The sequence below is a fragment of the Larus michahellis genome, chromosome Z (genome assembly GCF_964199755.1).
Source record: "Larus michahellis chromosome Z, bLarMic1.1, whole genome shotgun sequence".
Lineage (NCBI taxonomy): Eukaryota > Metazoa > Chordata > Aves > Charadriiformes > Laridae > Larus > Larus michahellis.
The window spans coordinates 11,750,874-11,770,622 of record NC_133930.1 but is presented as its reverse complement, the minus strand read 5'-3'; the positions used below and the strand labels follow the sequence as shown (position 1 = coordinate 11,770,622).

General features: G+C 45.5%; 1 protein-coding gene across 5 annotated transcripts in view; it reads right to left on the bottom strand.

Annotated features, from left to right (window-relative positions):
* Positions 1-450: 450 nt before the first annotated feature.
* Positions 451-19,749, bottom strand: part of LOC141735819 (phospholipid-transporting ATPase ID-like) — a 91,735-nt gene continuing 72,436 nt past the window's right edge. For all 5 annotated transcript variants that reach the window (XM_074569093.1, XM_074569092.1, XM_074569091.1 and 2 more), the window contains 10 exons: positions 19,079-19,190; positions 17,880-17,985; positions 16,924-17,071; positions 13,527-13,710; positions 11,743-11,966; positions 10,825-10,908; positions 9,673-9,918; positions 8,661-8,799; positions 6,686-6,816; positions 451-3,179 (listed from right to left, as the gene is read on the bottom strand). In XM_074569093.1, the coding sequence (XP_074425194.1) occupies positions 2,958-3,179; positions 6,686-6,816; positions 8,661-8,799; positions 9,673-9,918; positions 10,825-10,908; positions 11,743-11,966; positions 13,527-13,710; positions 16,924-17,071; positions 17,880-17,985; positions 19,079-19,190 (1,596 nt within the window). In that variant the 3' untranslated portion in view covers positions 451-2,957. The remainder of the gene's footprint in view (positions 3,180-6,685; positions 6,817-8,660; positions 8,800-9,672; positions 9,919-10,824; positions 10,909-11,742; positions 11,967-13,526; positions 13,711-16,923; positions 17,072-17,879; positions 17,986-19,078; positions 19,191-19,749) is intronic.

Here is a 19,749-nt window from a genome sequence, read left to right as displayed (position 1 = left end):
CTGACACCCCTCCCACCCCTGCGGAACCAAGAAATACCAAGCCCCCCCAGGCAGTTGCCACCCCTTCACCCCCCCCAGCTCCGGCCACGGAGAAGCCCCCCCATGCCGCCGCCGCCCCGTAGCCCCTTACCGGCCGCTCGCCCCGCTCCGCTGTTTACAAGCCGGGCGGCGGGGCGGGATCTCGGCGTTGCCCGCCTTCCCCCTCGTTCCCCCCCCCGCGCCTCCATCCTCTAAGGATGCCTGACGTTTCTTCTAAGTTTCCTCTTTAAAACGTCCCCGAATAGGAAGTCAAAGTTTGGGAATTTGTTTTGTTTCGCAGCATGAGAAGCACCAGCGTCTCAGATCTGTCCTCCCACAGACCGCCCCACGTCCCGCTTTAGGAGGTCCAGGATCAACACATGCATCTGGTGGTAGCCTCCTTTGAGAAATTGGCATACTGGCAAGCAATCAGTCATCCCAATATTTTTTTATTTAAAAAAAAAATTATTTTACAAAATCAGGAGTGATGTAGGACAGACATCACTGTCAGCTGATATGTTTCAAATGCTGATCTTGTCAAACCACTGAAATATTTGTATCTGGCGCAAGTTCACGAGCAGATCTTTTATCCCCTAGTTGTCCTATGCAGCATTTGCAAGTTCCCTTTGGCCAGAAGGTGAGTGCTTTGCACGTAAACCATAATGAGGAGAGTGACACAGTCTCAGAGGTGCCTTGCTCTGCCGGCAGAAGGTCTGCTTCTGCAGCTCTGCATTTTACTCTGCTGCATGACATGCTAGGAACAGCTTTGGTAGGGCTCTCGGTCCAGCCCAGACTGGGTACCATGGGGATGTCAGCCTACCTGCATAAATTCTCCTTTTTCCTCCGGCTCCAGGGAGGCTGACTGTGAAAGGCATAATCTGCATCAGAAAGCCATGACTGCCTCTGCAGAGTGAACGGTAAATCAGAGGGCGGCAACAAGCACCGACTATCACAGCGGTTTCCCCAGTCAGGGTGCAGGCTCTCACTTTACTTAGGTGTCTCCTTGCAGGGGAGATCACTGGATTAGAATTTGCTCTCTCCCTAGCAAGCAGCTCCTGGCTGCTGAAGTCTGGTTCCAGTCCCAGCTCTAGTTTTGCGCTGGCTAAGCTGAAATTTAATACCACAGTTTGCAAAGCAGCAGGTGCACCAGACAGGTTTTTTCTGTGCCGAGTTATACCCACAGAGATTAAACCTTCTATTAGAGCTTAAACAATCTTATACAGTAACAGCTGAAACTTGGACCGCGGGCAGCAAGGTGTTAACGTGCAGAATGGATGAAATAGGGGCATGGCTGGCCTGTTGCCATCATACATTGCCCGCACCGATAGCTGAGAGACTCAAGGCAGAGAGTTCCCAATAAATGCCAGATGGCTGCTGTGCAAAAAAATCCAATTCAAAACAAGGAAAGGAGCCTAAATTTGTATAAAGGAACCAAAAAAAAAAAAAAAAAAAAGAAAAACCACAAACCAGTCAGCACTGCTTATTCCTCTGGACAGCAAAGCTCCATTTAGACAGCTCAGCAGTGCTGGCAGGACAGGCTCTCAGGCTGCCACGCTGGCCTTCCACTCAGTAACCCCGCTGATTATGAAGCTGGTGAACAAAACAGTAAGCAAATCCCAGTCTCTCAGGATCCGCTGTGTCTTTGGCTGTGTCTGTGCATCTCAGGTCCCTCTGCTGGCAGCCAGGCTGGTAGGATGTTCAGCTCTCTGCAACTCATGAGTGACAAGCCGTTCCCAAATAAAGTATTAGCCAGCACAGAGGTTGTGGAGGTTCCTGAGCACTAAATGCCTCTGAAACTTGGCCCACAGCGCTCATCAGGGAGAGGGAGGGAGCCACCAGGTCCCACCCTTTGCTCTGAGCTACAGCACCGGTGGAGTAAAGGGCAGGACACCCTGAGCTAGCCATGAAATAGCATCTCTGCCTCTGAGACTGCTTGGGTGGTCTCCATCAAGTCAGATCTGTCTGTGCCTCACTTATGGTGGGAGAGGCGCCTGGTTCTGGCAACTCAGTTGGGACCTAACCAGGATATGGGCATCTCATGGCCAGATTTTATGGCTTGATCCATATGGGAGCCTGAGCTGCTTCTGCCCTTTTAGTTTAAGTCTAAATGAAATGGCTGGTGCCCAGCTACAAAACCTGAGAGGGCTCTGAGGACAATGATCTTTTACAAGAGCAGGTTTGCAATGCAGATAAAGCAGGGCAGGCTGATGAACGTCAAGTCCTTGTCGCTTGACCAACTAAGGGTTTCTCTGAGCTTGCAGCACTCTCCGATTGCAGACGCGGGAAGAGGGTGGTGTTTGGGCACTGGCCATCTCTTGAGAAACTGGATTAACTGTAAGCTTGGAAGGGAGGTGATTTCCAGCTCATGCCTTCCAAAGTGCCCGTGTACAGTTAAAAGGCTACAAAATTACACAAATTACAAAGACTGGGGACTTGGGGGTTGTGTGGTTGGATCTAAGGCACACCTGGGGTCAATACTGTTGCCACAGTAATACAGCCCAGAGTGGATTCACAACAGAAACTAAGGCACGTGAATGAGAAAGATATCGACTTCCCTTTGCTCTGAGGTATGTAGTTAAAGGGAGGAAAAAAAAATTAAAAATAGCGTTATGAACAATCTCAAGGAGCGGAGGTGCCTCCTGCAGCATGTTCTCTCATGTTCCAGGGAGGCCTTCTGGGATACCATAAACCAGCTCTAATTCACCCTGCCCGCCTTCCCCGGGAGCAGCACAAGTCTTTGGAAGAGAAGCTGGAGTCAGAGCGTGGATGTGGGTGAAAAGAAAGGCCCAAGTCCTTGATTTGCTAGCCCGGAAGGCAGAGCTCTAGGTGCTTTGCAGGAAGCACAGCCTCCTCTCCTGACAGCCCTTTGGTTTGCTTTGGTGGGGTTTTGGTGCATTTTGTTTGTTTGTTTGGGGTTTTTTCTTTTCTTTTTTTTTTTTTTACAGTACTTTGTGTTTATATTTGTCACTATTTGGTGAAAATGTTCCCGTTGTGGCAAAAGGTGATTTTGGCCGCATGTTTCTCCCAGACATAATGAGTGCTCCAAAGCCGTGCTGATGGGAGAAGGCATAGCCAGAGCGGCGGGTGCTCGTCCGACGCAGGCGTCTCTTTGGTGAGGGTGGAGGTGGCCTCTTTTTGGCTTCTTTGATCTTGAGCAGGACCTGAAATTAGAAAACAAGATGGAAAAAGTGGGAAGTGCATCATTGTTCTCAAGCACGGTAAAAGAGGAGCAAAGAAAGGGAAACAGAAACAGGGGTCCAAAGCCAAAAATGACTGACAAAACAGGGGGGTGGTAGGAGGGGCTGCAGAGCAGGAGTGGAGCTGGCAGCACAGGATGGCAGCCTGGTAAAAGGAAAAGCAAATCTTATTCTAAAAGGCATTAATGGAAGTGTCATCTGTAATCCTTGGGTGGAGAAGATTTCAGTGTATTGTTCCTCACAGCTTTCCAATGGCTTGGTTGGGGTATTACTACAGTTCTTTTAGTAAAATTTTTTTGACAGAAAATATTCTTTTCAGTCAAATAACCCCCAATGTTATTGGGGTCATCTCAACAACAGTCAAAAGTCCAGAAAACAAATAAGGACACATATAAAAATTGGCTTACTTAATCTAGAAAACAGGCTACTAAAGGAGATGTCCAAAATGCAAAAGCTTTTTATAATGAGAATGGTGATCAATAGGTTCTCATATTCCTTGGCAGAATGGAAAGAACTAATGCACTTTGTTTGCAGGTACTGGGCTCTCTGCTCCCATGCGGCCACTGAGACCATCCGTGGACAGGCATCTTTTCAGAAAGGGGCTGTCAAAGGCAGTAGGCCGTCACTGAGTGCCAGCAGCTCAGCAGAATCCCCAGGCCTGGACCCCCATCCTTCCTGTTTGGAACAGTGGCAGCTGTAGGTTCTCAGAATCACAGAACCATAGAATCGTCTAGGTCAGAAGGGACCTTTACGATCATTGAGTCAACCTAACCTATCAACGTAACACTGCCAAAACCACCACTAAACCATGTCCCTCAGCACTATGTCTACCCATCTTTTAAATACCTCCAGGGATGGTGATTGCACCACTTCCCTGGGCAGCCTGTTCCAATGCTTGATGATCCTTTCAGTGAAGAATTTTTTTCCTAATATCCAAGGTAAACCTCCCCTGGCGCAACTTGAGGCCATCTCCTCTTGTCCTATCTCTTGTTACTTGGGAGAAGAGACTGACCCCCACCTCGCTACACCCTCCTTTCAGGTACTTGTAGAGAGCGATAAGGTCTCCCCTCAGCCTCCTTTTCTCCAGGCTGAACAACCCCAGCTCCCTCAGCTGCTCCTCGTTAGACTTGTCCTCCAGAGCCCTCACCAGCTTCGTTGCCCTTCTCTGGACTCGCTCCAGCACCTCAATGTCTTTCTTGCAGTGAGGGGCCCAAAACTGGACACAGAACTCAAGGCGCGGCCTCACCAGTGCCGAGTGCAGGGGGACGATCACTGCCCTAGTCCTGCTGGCCACACTATTTCTGATACAGGCCAGGATGCCATTGGCCTTCTTGGCCCCCTGGGCACACTGCTGGATCATATTCAGCTGGCTGACGCCCAACACCCCCAGGTCCTTTTCTGCCAGGCAGCTCTCCAGCCACTCTGCCCCAGGCCTGTAGCGCTGCATGGGGTTGTTGTGACCCAAGTGCAGGAGCCGGCACTTGGCCTTGTTGAACCTCATACCATTGGCTTCATCCCATCAATCCAGCCTGTCCAGGTCCCTCTGTAGACCCTTCCTACACTCAAGCAGATCAAGACTCCTGCCCAACTTGGTGTCATCCTCAAAGTTCCTGAGGGTGCACTTGATCCCTTTGTCCTGGTTGTAGATAGATATTAAAGAGAACTGTCACCAGGGGAACAACACTTGTGACCAGCCACCAACTGGATTTAACTTCATTCACCACAACTCTTTGGGCCTGGCCATCTAGCCATTTTTTTACCCAGCGAAGAGTACACCTATACAAGCCATGATCAGCCAGTTTCTCGAGGAGAATGCTGTGGGAAATGGTGTCAAAGTCTTTACTAAAATCCAGGTAAACAACATACACAGCCTTTTCCACATCCACTAAGTGGGTGACTAACAGTTCTTGGCTAAGCTCTAAGACTCAGTCTTGTACTTAAGTTCCTTTTTTACTTCCAGATGGGGATCTTGGTACAGCAGGAAACCCAAACACTCATCTTCAGGATGTAGAAAAATAAAGTAATTTTCATAGAATCATAGAATGTGTTGGGTTGGAAGGATCCTTTAAAGGTCATCTAGTCCAACCCCCTGTGCTTAGCAGGGACATCTTTTACTGGATCGGGTTGCTCAGGGCCTCATCCAGCCTGGCCTTGAATGTCTCCAGGGATGGGGCCTCCACCACCTCTCTGGGCAACCTGTGCCAGTGTCTCACCACCCTCATTGTAAAGAACTTCTTCCTAATGTCTAATCTAAACCCACCCTACTCTAGTTTAAACCATTGCCCCCTCGTCCTATCGCTACGTGCCCTTGCAAACAGCCCCTCCCCATCTCTCCTGTAGGCCCCCTTCAGGTACTGGAAGGCCGCTATAAGGTGGCCCTCAGCTCTCAGCCTGTCTTCATAGGAGAGGTGCTCCAGTCCTCGGATCATCTTCGTGGCCCTCCTCTGGACCTGCTCCAACAGGTCCATGTCCTTCTTGTGCTGAGGGCTCCAGAGCTGGACACTAGAGAGAGATACTCCACCCAAGCACTGAGGCTGGGATTCTGGGCCACAGTTGTGTTGGAGTTCTACTCAACTGACGGGTAAACTGAGCTCATTTTTACACATCTGAACTGCCTCTAACTGTGTCCTGAGGACCTCACCACCTGGCAGTCTTCTCCAGCACCCACCTACTCTCTCTGCAAGAGCTGAGAATTCCCCTTCACTCATTCTCCGACAGTTCTGGAGCACCTGGGGAGCTTCACAGACACCCCAAGGATGATCAGGGCAGCCACTGAGGAGCATGTCCTTGGGGCTGTGCTCACACTTGTCTCACAGCTCAGTGCAGGAAGAGGAAGGAAGCACCAGGTGGCAGCAGCATTTAGCAGATGCTCTTGCTTGGAAGCCAGCCCGGGGAGCTGTGTTTCTGCTGGTCTTCTGGAGGGGTCCATTGGCTGTAGTGAGCTGTCCACTCCATTTCTCCCGACCTCTCCTTGCCCTAGTGGCCTCATCTTCGTATTCCCGAGGAGGGCAGCTGGCTTCAGAGGGGGCCATATAACCATTGGCTACAAATGAAGTAAACCCTGAAGTCAAAAAAATCCCCAGAGAACACATAGACCTGGGTGGAGGGTGAAGGGCTCTCCTCTGCCAGGCTGAACACCGTACGGCAGCAGGGTGGGAGGACTGAAACACTGCTTTGCCACGGAGCCGCAGCACTCAAAACCTGCACCTAAAAATAGTGCAGCTTCCTTGCTCCGGTGCAATCCAGTCCACATCTAAATCTCCACCCTTGGCCCCAGCTGCAGATGGTTTGAACTGTGCCAAAACCCAAATTCAATCCTCCTTCTCAAGGGAACAGGGGACAGACGGATGGCAGCACTTCCACCTACAGGGACGCAGACTCTGAGCAATGCCAGGCCCCTGCAATACGCCTCCATGGTAAGCTTAGGTGGTAGTAAGCAGGATTTCTGGTTAAATAAGGTATCTCCTTACTTTATCGCTGGGAGTTGGCTTTAACTGAGCCTTCAGGAATCGAAAGCCAACAACAGGCAGCACACAGAGGGTGATACTGAGGAAGATGGCTAGCCACACGTTTGGTTGGCTGAGGGTGTTTCGAGCGGTACCTGGAAAACAAAAGCATGATTAAAACCATAACAGCAACACTCTCACCATCATTCACCTGAACTTTTCACCCTCTGTGATTCCAAAGCACTTGTCAAACAGGCCAAAATTCAAAGTAGACACCATTTCTAACCCTGAAATCAACTTGCTGTAGAGAAGACAGCAATATGAATATCAGTGTCTGAGATGAGCAAAGAAAAATGCAATGTCCAGACTCAACTGCAGCAACAACCCAGGGAGACAAGGATGTCAGAGTGAATGACAGTTTGCCTCTTTTTACAAACAGCCAAATCACTGCAAAGGACTGATATAATGTTCAAGAGACCTTCTTCATCAGCAGTCCAGCACTCTCACCTTTTCCCAGGACTCCACTCCAAAAGGAGGAACACTATTTTCTTACTTTCCAGCACCATTTCCTGAAGGATATGGAGTACTGACTCTGACCAGCCAGTAGACAACAGGATCACAGCCCTTTGTGAGAGGAGCACGCATTGCTCTGGATGTCTGCATGGCCTAATGGATGCATTGCAGAGCAACTGCCATGTGCTGGCATGACACTGCCACCTTCTTTGAAACCAAATTTCTTACTTCTGGCTCCCCCAAAACTGAAGGAATGTAAGATAGAACAAACAGTCTGCAAAACCCTCACTACAAGGCTTACTGATGCTGTTGTTGGCAGTAAAGTTGCTGAATGTTTTCTTTTCAGTTGGCCAAATTCTGCTGTAATACAATTCCACTGAAATTAAAGTAAACAAGTTGTCTGAGTCCAAACTAGAAACATTTTCCTTAAAAATGGTTTCAGTCTGAGACCTTCCTAAGCAGCACTCAGCATTATGCCTAATTTGACCCACGTAATATCAACAGAGCAGCAGATAGAGGTATCCCTGGCAGGTGAGTTACCATCTGCCTCTGGAAATTGAACAGACACTGTATTCTTTCAGTCATCACTTTTGATACTAAAAGCCATCTTACAGTGGATGTGACCATCTGCTTGGAAAATACATTGCAATAACTGACCTGCAGCTCAGATATTTCTAAAATGGCCAAGCATTGATATTGCAGTGAAGATGGTCAGAACAAGCCTTGGCTTAACAATTCATGCAGAAAAAAAGGCATTGATTAATACACCAACTTGACACTTGAAACAGAAAGCACTGGGATTTCAAAAGTAGAGTGTCGTAACAATGATGCATCAATATTGGTTATGGATGCACAGAGCTATTAAAAACAGATGAATTACTTGCTAAGAGACAGACTCATTTTTGTTATCCTTCACCATTTGTGTGCGTTCAGAAATCTGTTATGTGGAGCAACTCCAAAGACCTGGTCATCACTGGATTATTTTCTTGTGTTAGGAAATTGCCATTTAACGTGGCTGAAGGCAGACAGGCTTCACACCGTAATCATGTGGCATTTTTCTCGTATCTAACTGGATGTTGTATTTGTATCCTTTCCTGTACAAACATGTTAACTTATTTACAAAAGAGCACTCATCCTTCTGCAAACAAATGCTCTGCAAACAAAATTAGACACCTGGAAACAGAATATAAAAGAGCAGTAGAAAACATTCCAGCCAGCTCAATAGGTTTATTTAAAGGATCATTCCTGTGGCTGCATGTGAATATGCATTCTTATGCAATGTAGTGAATGTGGCACACATTCACCTGGATGGATGGGATCCAAAATAAGCATTCCCAGCAGCCCTCAGAAATACCCTGATATTTCTTGTATAAAAGGCAGTCAATATATTCGGTTATTGCCTCTAGATGTACTATAAATTCTCAACAGATTTAAGCCTTGCAGTATACCCATTTTGAGTGCCATCCAGATTTGTCCTAGGGCTTACCAACGAATGGAAAAGAGGCTGTGAAGATCAGGTACATGCCATCACTGTACATGGTGAAGGTGATCGCAAAGTAAACAGAAAGGCTGCCCCAGATGAAGAACTGGTTCACAACTGTCCAGTAAGACGTGTCCAAGCCAATCTGAAAGAACAGAGTGACACAGCTATTGTCAGCACCTTAATAATTTAGCAGATCTGCACTGAACACAGATAGATATCTTGTTCTCTTCTTTGTACCCCTGGTCCCAAGGCTGTTACTCATTCAAGTCTCAAGAAATACTAAAACACAGATCATAGGATGCTGGGAGGCCATTCAAGACAAGCATTACTACGTTTGCCCTGTTGTTGCACTCTTCTCAAGCCTTCACCAGTGGGCAGTAGTGGAGACAAGGATACCAAGCTCAAATGAGCCATGCTTTTGTCCCTGCCCCCCAGCTGTTCTCTAGCATTGAAAATTAGGAGAAGGAGCCCACAAGACCTCAGAGAGCAGAAAACATCATCTAGGGAGGTAGGATTGATTAGCTTTTCTTGTGAGAAATTTCTCTTATCCTCCTAGTACTGTCTGAATTTTGGGCCACCCAAGTCTTAAGCTATTTCTTCCAGCAAGTGCAGTTCTACCATCTGCATCATGCATGGGGCTAGGCTACAGAGACAGCCTTGTGATGGAGACCCTATAAATAACTGCCTGATAGCAGACAGTCCTGTGCTACAAACCCATCCCATAAAACTGGAATGAGTCCTTCTCTACTCCCAGTATTAACTGTTTCGTCTGCTATGACTGTTAACTTCCCAAGGCAAAGACTCTGCTTTCCTGCCACCCTGATCTTTCATAACATACAAATCTGTTGTTCTGTTGAACTGAGAAGAGTAATCTGGTGTCAAAGGAGGTGTTTTTTTTGCAAGAATGCAAGATGCAGCAGCAAATACAATGCTGTCAAGATTCCAAGCAGCCCTCCAGATGCTGCCTTCATAAAACAACAACTAATTCCTAAAAACATTACCTGGGATGCCTTACCTGTACAGACACCACAATCAGTAAGCAGGTCTGGGCCATCAATGCAAAGGACTGGTAGTCAGCAATGGCCTTCCCATCACTTCTCATTGTATTGTACATGGCCCCATAGGGGATGAAGAAGAGAATGAGGGAGCTGTAGATCCCTTGCAACATGCACTTGACAAACACCATTTTGTTGAAATAGAGGTTTTGCTGGCCAGGCACATATAGCTGAGGAAACAGCATGCTCCAACGATCATCCACGTCCTGAAAGTAGACAGGAGATGGTCAGATCTGCTGGGACCTACCCAACCAACCACACAAGACCACTTAGGGTTGCCATGGCCCTGTGACATGCATTTCCATGAGAAAAGGCTTGACACACAATTCACGCAGTTGTGCTGATGAGTGTGCCATATCCCAAGGTCACCTAGACACATTTTTCTGTGTTTAATTTCACCTTTCTTTTGCTGAGAAAGCTGACAAGTGCTGCAAAAAAAATGAAGGTACACTTCATGTTAAGCAGACTACATGGTCTGCTCTTCTGAGAGTTGCCTGGAAGTTCAGGGATAGAAAATACCTCCACTGGGTCCACACGCAGGCAAGGCTGTCTCATTTGGATCCCTTAAGCGACCAGAGCTGAACACTGTGAACCATTGTGGAGCAGCAAGTTCCTACTATTTAAGTTGTAAAAGGCATACAGGAGCAGCTTTATTGCTCCTATGTCTTGCTGAACAGTAATAGCATAGTAATAGAATAGTATGTGAGATTCCTGCAGGAAGACTTCCCCTAGAAAGGCTGAACCTGGAAAACCTGGCTTCAGGTTCATTAATTGTTCTGTGTGGTCATTAAAAAGTCACTAGTTAGGATTCAGGAACACAGCTAGTAAGATGTGACTACTTCAGGGGAAAATTGCAAAGGCAGTTTTTATTGTAGACAACAGCCTAACCCAACAGTCTCATCATGCACTGAAACCCACAGGCTAAATATTACACATCTCCTCCCTGGTGCTTCCTTTTTTTGTGCTCTCAGGTCTCACTGGCAGGAAACTATGTCAGGAACTATCACAACAGCTAGCCAAACAGTCAGCTGCTTTTGCTTCATGGAACCAGCTCAAAGCACCTGGAGAAAAAAACCCATGTAAAAAAATCCAAGTGGTGATAGAAACAGTACCTGATCGAAGAGGCTCATTCCTAGCACCGGGAGGGAAGTATATACCAAATTGTAAAGCGTAATGAACCACTCATCGTAGACAGTCTGGAGAAAAAATAAATAAATACACAATTATATGCTGGAACATCTTGGTTCAAGACGCTACTGAGACCAAAAGTACAAGGTGATCCTGAGCAGGATCTGTCTCCTGCCCGGCACCGTGATCAGCTGCTGCTGGGGAGAGCATCACCGCCCTGCAGCACCCCGGCACCCTCAGCCCCAGGGAGCAGGAGTTTGCATACTATCTGCCCTTCCCGGGGTCTGGGGTTGGAGTCTGGTTTTTCTTAAACTGCTGGGAGATTTTTCACTGCAGGAGATTTGTTCCTTTTGCAGGCGTCCTGGGGTTAAACTGATTGCTTCAAGTTGGTTAACAGGGCAAGCACAGGTTTCACATGGATCTGCGCCAAATTGGTCGGGCCCCTCTGTAATCTGTATCCTTGTTTGATGGCTGTTTCAACACTTCTGAAAACCCCATGAGGTACCTATGTGCTTCATAATGTACCTAAATATCTCCAGGCATCTATCCTCTACCAGCAGCGCACTGAAGGCAGCAATATCTGCTCTATACTCGTACAGATGAAGAACAGGCTGCCCAGGGAAGTAGTGGAATGTCATCCCTGGAGATATTTAAAAGTTGGGTAGATGTAGTGCTTAGCGACATGGTTTAGTGATGGTTTTTGTCAGAGTTGGGTTGGACTCGATGATCCGAAAGTTCCCTTCCAGCCTAGGCAATTCTATGATTTTATGATTCTGAGACAGATCTGTGTGCCATTCAGTGAAGTGGGGAGGATGGCTTAGTTTATTTCCTTTTAAAATGTTTCCAGATACTTTACTTGAAAATGCTAGACATGACCATGAGAAAAGAGAAGCTGGACTTACCTGTGCTGAGAAGCCAGAGAAGAAGCCGTACCAGAAATGCACTAACGTGAAGGCAAAATTCTTGTAGAAGAAGTATTTGAGGAACTTGCACATGCGGATGTAGGACCACCGGCCGTGCACCAAGAGCAGGCGCTGCAGGTAACGGAACTGTGCGAAGGAGAAGTCACTGGACAAGACCGCCTGCATCCCCTCCTGGCCACTGATGCCAACCCCGATGTGAGCAGCTGCAACAAGAAGGTTATTGATCATGTCATTACAGTGACAATTTTCATCACCCTGTTTTTTTAGAAGAGTCCCCTCCACTGGGACACTGTGTTAATTCCCTCACAGCCTTCATAAATAACTCATATGTAAAGTTATTTTTTAAAAAATAATAATGTTTTGGGGCACTAATTCTTTCAGCAGCATTATGTTTTTGGCTGAGGTGATACATCACCAGTAACTGTGCTTGTATTATTTGAATGAAGTTACACCCTCAGTGACAAATCATGTTTCCTTTATGAATGTTTTCCAACAGCATAAAGGCTGATGTTCACAACAGCTGCTATTATGAAAAAATAACTTTAATTTATTTTTACCTGTTACTTGTATTTACATGCATGCACGTCCTTCCAGCTGCCTTAAAATATTGCCTCAGACAAGCAAAATCTTTAACCTCCGTATAGATTTCTCAGACACAGTGCTACAAGGCAGACTGTAGCCTTTTTACATTTCCTAGGCTTTATAAGTTCAATCAAATAATTAGATAGAAGAGTCACGTCTTTTTTTTAATAGTGACTTGGGTTTATTAAACATGGACATAAGTTTAATGTGACAGCTAATTATACAGCATTAACTAATGAGAACAATCTTGATGGCTGGAGGTTGGTTAGATTCAGGGGTTTCCACGGAACACTGAACTGATAAAATCCCAAAGTCCCAACCATATTGTGGGGGGAGAGGGGGTAGATTCTAATTATCATGTACACTTTAACTTGCTTTTCTTATCCTTTCTTTACTGACTGCCTGACTTATCTCCCTTGAAGCTCCCTACTTAGCCTTTTCTTTCTTAATTAAAAGGCTCCACTTAATCAATTCTTGCAAATTAACACAAGGAAGATTAGCAATAGGCCCTTCTGAATAATCTTAATTTAATTATGCCTAGTTAGGGGATTTTTTTTCATGAATTCACTGAGGTAATGCAGCATCAAATGATGCTCAAGGACAAAGAGGCCTAGAAGCCCATGATTTATAACTCAAGGGAGGTAATTGGCCCTACCACATGGAATTGTTAAAAAAAAAATCATGTAACATTATACAGACTATTTACAGGGAAGAAGATTTTCTTTCTGCATTGCAGACAGGCCCTCTCTAAAACAAACTTTTTTTTTTTTTTCTCTGTATTGCCATTGTGATGGTAGCCATGCAGGCACACAGGTGGACATGTCGCAGACACACAGGTGGACATGTCACAGCCCCAGTGGGCTTTTGTCTGTTCTAAGGTAGAAACAGAGAAATAGGCAATAAGTGCAGCCATAGCTTCCTGCGATCCTGGAGGTGGGAGCACAGCAAAGAGCCCCCCTGTGTGTCCTGGAAGGCAGGAGACACAAGTAGCCCATAGAGTACCCTATAGTGACAGTGCTCTGTAGAAAGCTGCCAAAACTTGGGACGCAGCAACTTGATGCCACAGAGAGGGTGGTATGGAAGGCACTCAGATATGTGTTCCTGCTGCTTAGCCACCGCTGGCAGCAAATACCTCAGTGAGTCAGTTTGCTAAAGCAAGCCAGCTGTCGCCCATCACTCACTTTTGATCATGCTAACATCGTTGGCGCCATCGCCGATTGCCAGGGTCACAGCCTTCTTGTATTTCTTCACCAGCTCCACCACCTGGGCCTTCTGCAGTGGTGTTACCCGGCAGCAGATCACCACTTTGCACATGCAGGCGGCTCTCACCAGCTCCACCTCCAAATTCCCTTCCAGCGCATAAGCCTGAGAAGAAGGAGCAAAGGGAATGTTCAGGTCAGACTGGCAGCAACTGGTGGCCTGACAAAGAGGTTGCAGTGGGAAGGAAATGAGAACTGAGCTCGGTCTTCCATTCGGCAGAAGGAAGTTGTGAGATACCCTAGGTGGATCCGTCCGTTTGGTTGCCAGGAGCATCCCTACAGTACAACATCATGCCATGCAATGTACACCTTGGATGCACCACAGCTGGATTTGCACAACAGCTGCCCTGGCTGATGTATCCTGACAGCGCAGCAGAAGTGTCCAACAACAGGAGCACTAAATTAACAAAGCTGCTGCTGGGCCTGAGACAGCCTTGCATATCTCCATGACAGACAGTCTCTGCTCATCCCTCTTTGTTTATTTTTTGAGCTTTGGGAGATCTGTGGATTAAATAGAAGAGATTTCAATTTGGGAGTACTTAAAAAAAAAACCAACCAAACATGGAAAAGGCTGAGGTCAGGTGGGCATGACAAAGCAAAACACAAAGCCAGGGAGAAGGCAGCTTTGCTCTGAGTGCTGAACTTTTAAATGAGTCAGACATGTTATTTCTGTTCAGGAAGCACAGGGAAAATTGGATGTCTGGTCACCCCTTCAGCTCCGTGGAAGGAGGAGGGAGCAGTGCTGGCTTTTCATACTTCTTTCAGATCATGCTTTTTGGCTCTGTGCTTTGGTATCTATTATCAGTAGACATACATGGAAGGAGTCTACAGGGCTCTCTCCTCCACAGAGCCATTAGAGCAGGCCGACTGCCCTTTCTGCGTAAGGCAGACAATCCTTAGGCCAGATACCCTTTCTTCTTGAAACAGAGAGCTGTGAGTCACCAGCGCCCCCGCTTCCCTCCCGTCAGCGGCAGGCAGGCTTGCTCAACAAGAGAGACCTTTTCATGGTTTAGCTTTAGTACCGGTGGGTCGCTGCTGTTAGAGACGGCTTGTCCCACAACATCCTCGCCACACAGCACTGGCAAAATGTTATCACGTAGTATGTTAGTGGTACTGTACACAAATCAATTAGTATGATGATGCCGTTACAGATGCTGATGTGCTTCTGTTCACTCGCTTTATTTAAGCAAGACCACACGTGTGCGTAGCCCCAGTGCTGCCATCCCACCCATCTGCACACAGGGATATGGCACTGAACAGATGCTGTGTTTGAGCGGGACAGTGTCAGCACTGTCACCTTTGTTCAAGCTCTAGGTTCGTAGAAATAAATAAATAACATATAGTTTTATCCACACGGTCCTTGTGGTCCACCCCCAGGAGAAAGCCATGGTCTTGGTGAGACTGGCTGTGTCCACTCTGTTGCAGGCGATGTGGGCTGGCTGCTACCACACAGCCCAGATTTGCATTTCGTTGCGAGGGACATACGTCCTTGCCAGGGTGTGGGTGAGCATGTGATTTTCCAGGAATAAAAAGAAAGCTTTGTCACCACTGCCAGTGGTGCTCTTATAGCACAGTACTCAGGGTCTGTCCTGCAGGCTGAAGGGTTGGAATAGGAATAGAGAGGGGCTCGCAGCTGGCTGGGATGCCAGAGGATTCACCCATGCAGATGCACCAAACTTGACAGACCTCTTGTCTGTTTTGCAGTGGGGATCTAAAGGGGACTAAGGCCCTGGAGTTAAAGAGCGAGCAAATGTAAAAGAGGGAGAGAGGCTACTTGACAAAGTAGACACTGCCTGAAAGCATCCTCTCTAGAGCAGGGTCTGTATACACGGCACACAAGCCAAAAATGGAGCAAGATGAGATTTTTTTTTAATAGTAACTTGCTGGGCTGGCATAGAGTTGGGAGTTAAATTTGCTGGACTGCCATCAGGAGAGGTAGCAACCACAGGGAACAGAAGCATCTTGTCTCTGAAAGGCGGTGCCTCCTGGCTCTTCCCACTTCTACCTATTTGCTTCCCTGGCAATCGGGGAAAGCAAAATACAACAGACAAATAAACCCCATCTAGACTAAGCCTTCCTCCCAGACAGGCTGAAATTTAACTAAATTGTTTTTTTCTCTAACCTGTTCTAAAAAATTTCCAAGGATGGAAAAATTTATTCCAGTGCTTCAGTATTCTGACCAGGAAGACATCTAATCCCAAACTCTCTTGTCTCAGTTTAATTCCATTACTTTGTTGACCTGGTATTATTTGAAGAGTATTACCAGGACTGATCAGTATTCTCTAGGCTCAGAAATCCTAACTCTCTCAGTTTTCCCTTATGCTGTCCAGATCATGCATGACCACCACTCTTAGAGTTTTCTTTGTACTCTTTCTAGCTGGTCTACCTTTTTTTAAAGAAAGGGTCCCAATAAATTGAATTATTTCAGCTAAGACTTTACTGATGCCAAATGAAGCGGGAGGCTTTCTTCACAAGTCTTACAAATTATGCTCTTACATATATATCGTTGATTTTGTATGTGTGTAGTCGATTACGTGAAAGTGGAGAAACAACACATTTGTACTTACTGAATTGCATTCTCCATTTTTCCAAAGTATTTCTCCAATTTGTTAAAATTGTTTTCAAATCTAATCTTGAACTCCATCATGCCTGTGGTTTCTCCCAGCCTGGTGTTAACTGTCTCTTCTTAAGCAGTTAATGAAAACACTGTATATCAAATAGATATGGGATAGCCTCCTGCAGATGCCACTTAGCTGTTGTTTTAGATCAACAGTGAGCCCTTAGGAGCCATAATTTCCAAACAGTCTTGCATCTGTCACTTAACAATTCCGTCTAGACTGTATTACTTCAGTTTGCTTGAAAGAACATCATAAGAGAGAACATCAAAGAATTCATTAGTTAAGTTATAAGATATATATCCTATCTGTTAAATATATCTGTTATCAGATATATTTATTAGAATGTGCTCTTGGTATACTTGAAACCCATGTCTGATGTTATCTTATCCTCTTGATGCATCTATAAACTGATGGATTATTTTTCTAGTATCTTTCTGGAAATTAAAATTTATCCAGCTACTTTACCCCTCCTCTTTGGCTAACATCAGGGCCAGCTCTTCCCTGTTCCAGTTTTCTGAAACCTTGCCTATCACCTTTGATGTCTCAGATAGGCACTGAACCTAATCTTCAATTAGGAGAAAAAATAAAAATCCAGTCCTCTGGAGGTAAATTTTGCAAGCATTTTCAGACTTCCAATATGTCCCTATCACAGTCAGTTGCTAAGAGAACTCAGCCCTAACATGGCTATAAACCTTCCTTACCAGGCTGTGGCCGGTGATAACCAGACCGTACACCCCATTTGCTTGTTCATCAGGTATAATTTTTGGTTTTTTTGAAGATTTTTCAAAGTGAATGTTGATTTCATCCCTGTCCAGAAAGGAGTCTGGCTTCATCTTTTTCCTTGCATTCCTAAAAAAAATGCAGAATAATAATGAAAAGCTTGTAAAGATACATATTTTTTATTAAATCAACTTCATGAAAATATAAAATTGATGCTTCCCTTTGATAGTTTAGTTCAATTTTCCCTGTATCCCTACAACAGCATGCATGGTTTAGCTGCTGGTTTTTGTGCAGACCACCAACACGGTTCTGAAACTCTAAGAAGTGTGTGCTAATCCTGTGCTGATTTGAAGTCGAACAAACCATCTGAGTGCCACAAAGAACCATATTCCAAAGGGCATCCCAATTTTCTGTGCCTATTGTCTGACAACCACCTACTTCATCAGAAAGGGACTGAAAAACTTTCCCATTTTCCACCTATACGTAAGGACTTGTGTCTACTGAGGAGGCTACGGAGGAAGGCAAATTTCCAGATAATGCTAGAAAAAGACCATACCCAGACAAAGGACTGCAGTCTGGAGGAACAGCAATAGCAGTAGAACAACAGCATAGCTCAAGCCTGGGACCAAATGCTTTGGGGGTCCAGATTGCTTGTTGAGCATCAGCTGACGTTGCCTGGCTGACTCTGCTTTCTTATACATTTACATAGATTTGAGCTCTTGGACAAAGAAGCTTGGGAGTTTATTCTCAGAGGAGAATTCTACACTATGTTGCTGCTCGATCTTCCAGGGAGCCAGCTATTCGTTACCTAAGGTACCTGAATGAACTGCATGAAGTAAGGTCCAGAGGAAAAAAAGATGAAACAGTACAAACTACAAATACGGTTCCATTCCAGTGTCAGCGTGCAGCAAGGAAGCTGTGTATTTCAGCCATTTACCTCAGCTCATTAAGTACGTCATCAGATGTGTGGCCTTCAATAATGAAAACATCTTCCATGTCATCATTCAGCAAGTTGCAGGAGTAACCAATATTCATTGCCGTCTCTGGGAAAGATAAACGAGGAAGATGACCCATCTTAGCAGCCCCAAATTCACACAGCATCTTTGTGGCCTTTTTACACGCAAGACAAAATCTCCCTTTCTCACTGAAAACAGCTCTGAGCCTTTCAGAGCCAACAGTTTTAGAGAGCCAGAAGAGTCACCCTGATGGATGTAGCAGCAAATCTCCCTTAATCAGGCTTTACAAGGCCACAGAAAAAAATAATTCTACTAAAATGAAAAAGCTGAAAACACCCTTTGGCCAACATACTTGGAGCAACAAAAAAAATTTCATTTTGATTCAAAAGATTTTTTTCAGAATATTTAACTTTCCTCACCCCTACCCCCAGAAAAGCCCCAAACTATAGTTCTGAAGAAGGCATTTTTTTGTAAGGCCTTCTTGTAAGGGATTTTGTTCAGAAAATTCTGAGAAATGAGTATTTTGGTATTTCATAAGCAAAACTATTACACTTTGGAACATGGCAAAATGAAAAGTTTCATTTTTCTCAAAAATTCTGTGTTAGATGAAATTATTTGTAAACACTTTTGGCCTCCCTGAAACACCATTGTTTCAGTGAAGTTGCTAGTTCTCCAAAACAATTCGTTGGAGTCTATTCTCATTTCTTCCCAATTTAATGCTTTCTCCAAAAGCCTATATTTCCTCCATTTCTATTCTAGATCATTAATGCCAGAACCAAATAAAAACCAACCCAACATCCACTTTAGCATTAAAGCTCCTGGAAAGCAGGACAAGATTTTTTTCCACCTTCTCCACCAGGATGGTCAACTGTACTAAATTGATACCTTTTCACAGCATGTGAGAGCAACAATGGGATGCTCATTGTCATCTCTCCAAAGGAAAGGATGCTGCCTTCACACTGCTTCCAGGCTCAGGACAGGAATTAAGAACAGGCACTAGCTACAGTTATCTGGTCTAATTACAGATAACTGGAGTTCAGCCTGGTTGGCAATGAAGAAAAGACCAGTAAATTTGTCCTCTCTGCAGTTTATCAAAGGAGAAAGAATGAGAATGTGGGTCTTAGCAGAACCATCCACCAGTGGGAGAGAAGGGAAACATCCAAAGCTGTAGCCCCTTTACCTTGTTTGTCTCCAGTAAGAACCCATATCTTAATGTTGGCTTTGGCAAGAGTCTCAATTGTCTGTGGGACTCCATCTTGTAACTTGTCCTCAATCGCTGTGGCACCTAGCAGCTTAAGAGAAAACAGAAGGGAATTGGTTAAGTCTTGCCATTGCTAGCAAAGGAAAAAGCATTAGACATCCAGGTAATTACTCAAGCAAACACAAATGAAATGCAGGAATAAGGTTGTACTGATTTTCATTCTTTGTCAGCAAATTCCATGTAAATAGTAGAGCTCTGATCCTGCAAATGCTTTTGTCTGTAATCTCTCAGGCTCAGATGGATCATGAACGTATATGAAATTATTGGCTGACATGTTTGCAGACCTACAGGTTCTTATGCATGTTCCCTTCATAGCCACAGCAGATAGAGCTGTCACTGAGGGACAAAGATGGCTGTGGATCCCCAAACCTCCATATGCCTCCTTTAGTGTGGAGCTTGCTCCCAGCCATATTGCAATGCAGCAGTCTTATGGCTGCTAAGCATCTTCACGAGCCCACGACAGACCTGCGCCCACCCCTGCTCTACGCTGTCGCACAGCTAAACCACAGACTGCTCAGGGCGCAAACCTTCATTATTTTACAGTTATTCCTTTTTCTGGATTTTGGAGATACTTGGTGGCTTTAACCTAT